This window comes from Perkinsus marinus, assembly GCF_000006405.1.
Source record: "Perkinsus marinus ATCC 50983 genomic scaffold scf_1104296976266, whole genome shotgun sequence".
In the NCBI taxonomy this organism is placed as follows: Eukaryota; Perkinsozoa; order Perkinsida; family Perkinsidae; genus Perkinsus; species Perkinsus marinus.
Genome location: NW_003200435.1, coordinates 1 through 1,221, shown reverse-complemented (window position 1 = coordinate 1,221; position 1,221 = coordinate 1). Strand labels below are relative to the sequence as shown.

Here is a 1,221-nt window from a genome sequence, read left to right as displayed (position 1 = left end):
ACCACTGATGGCAGGCATAACAAGCTTTGTAGGACACTACCTTGTTTTGTAGGTAATAAAGATACCGCATGAGGTCAGTCTCAGTGACTATACTGTTGAATATCTACAACAACACAGTAGCTATGGCAGAAAGCCTATGATCGATATTCATACCTTCTGTGACATATACGGTGTAATACGCCGCAATGGTTTGGGTATAAGGCCTAGGTCAGCCTCTGTGGAATGCCTATCCCCCTCGGTGGACTCAGTGCCAATAGCGGTAGCAATGACCTAAGAATAGCACCCTACAATTGAGGCTAGTATTGTATGCCCACCTGCAATAGAGCTTCTACGTCCTTTACAGTATGTGTCTCATCAAAGGTAGCCGACACTGTAGCTGGATCGACCAATCTTAGATTCATACCCGCTGCCACTGCTGCCTTCATAATCCTGGAAGCTGCCTCAGGCGATCCAGGCTTCATTGACACACAGTCAAAAAACATGTCGGAGGTGACGACCGGCACCTCCATACGTTGGAGTCCATCGACAAGGAGTTGACCAAGAGCATGCACTCTACTAGCAATACGAGTTAAGCCCGATGGTCCATGGTAAACAGCATACATTGCACTCATATTAGCCAGGAGTGCCTGGGCTGTACATACGTTGGAGGTCGCCTTATTAAGCCTAAGACCAAGAAGGAGATAGTGACTACTGAGGTAGAATGATCGATACCTGATATGCTGCTCCCTAGTCTGCAGTGTAAGCCTATATGCCGGGTTACCCTGAGCATCCTGTGATACCCCTACCAACCTTCCAGCCATACGACGGGTATTTGCTGAGGTAGTAGATAGATATCCAGCAGCTGGTCCACCATACCACATAGGCACACCAAACCTTTGCATAGTACCCACTACTACTTGGGCACCCATATCACTTGGAGGCTTGCATACAGTAAGTGCTAGAGGATCGGCTGCTACAGCCAGAGTTCCTCCACTACCCTCCTTGAGGGCATCAGCAAGAAAGGTGAAATCACGAAGGACACCTTGGGTATCAGGGTATTGTACAAAGGCTCCGATGAGGTCCTTCCTTGTAAAATCGAAGGAATCAATATCGCCTATCTCCAAAGGTATCCCTGCCCATTGAGCCCGAGTCTTAACGACCTCGATAGTCTGTGGATGCATAGTATCCGATATGAACATGACCTTACGAGTACTATTACCAACACCTATACAAGATCAATAT

At 47.5% G+C, this 1,221-nt stretch overlaps 1 protein-coding gene across 1 annotated transcript; it reads right to left on the bottom strand.

Annotated features, from left to right (window-relative positions):
* Positions 1-40: 40 nt before the first annotated feature.
* Pmar_PMAR002575 (glycine dehydrogenase, putative) lies at positions 41-800 on the bottom strand (the record flags this gene model as incomplete). Its single annotated transcript, XM_002764723.1, has 4 exons — positions 41-103; positions 154-270; positions 315-663; positions 712-800. Coding segments are annotated over 4 exons (618 nt in total), but the record flags the coding sequence as incomplete, so codon positions are not given.
* Positions 801-1,221: the final 421 nt, after the last annotated feature.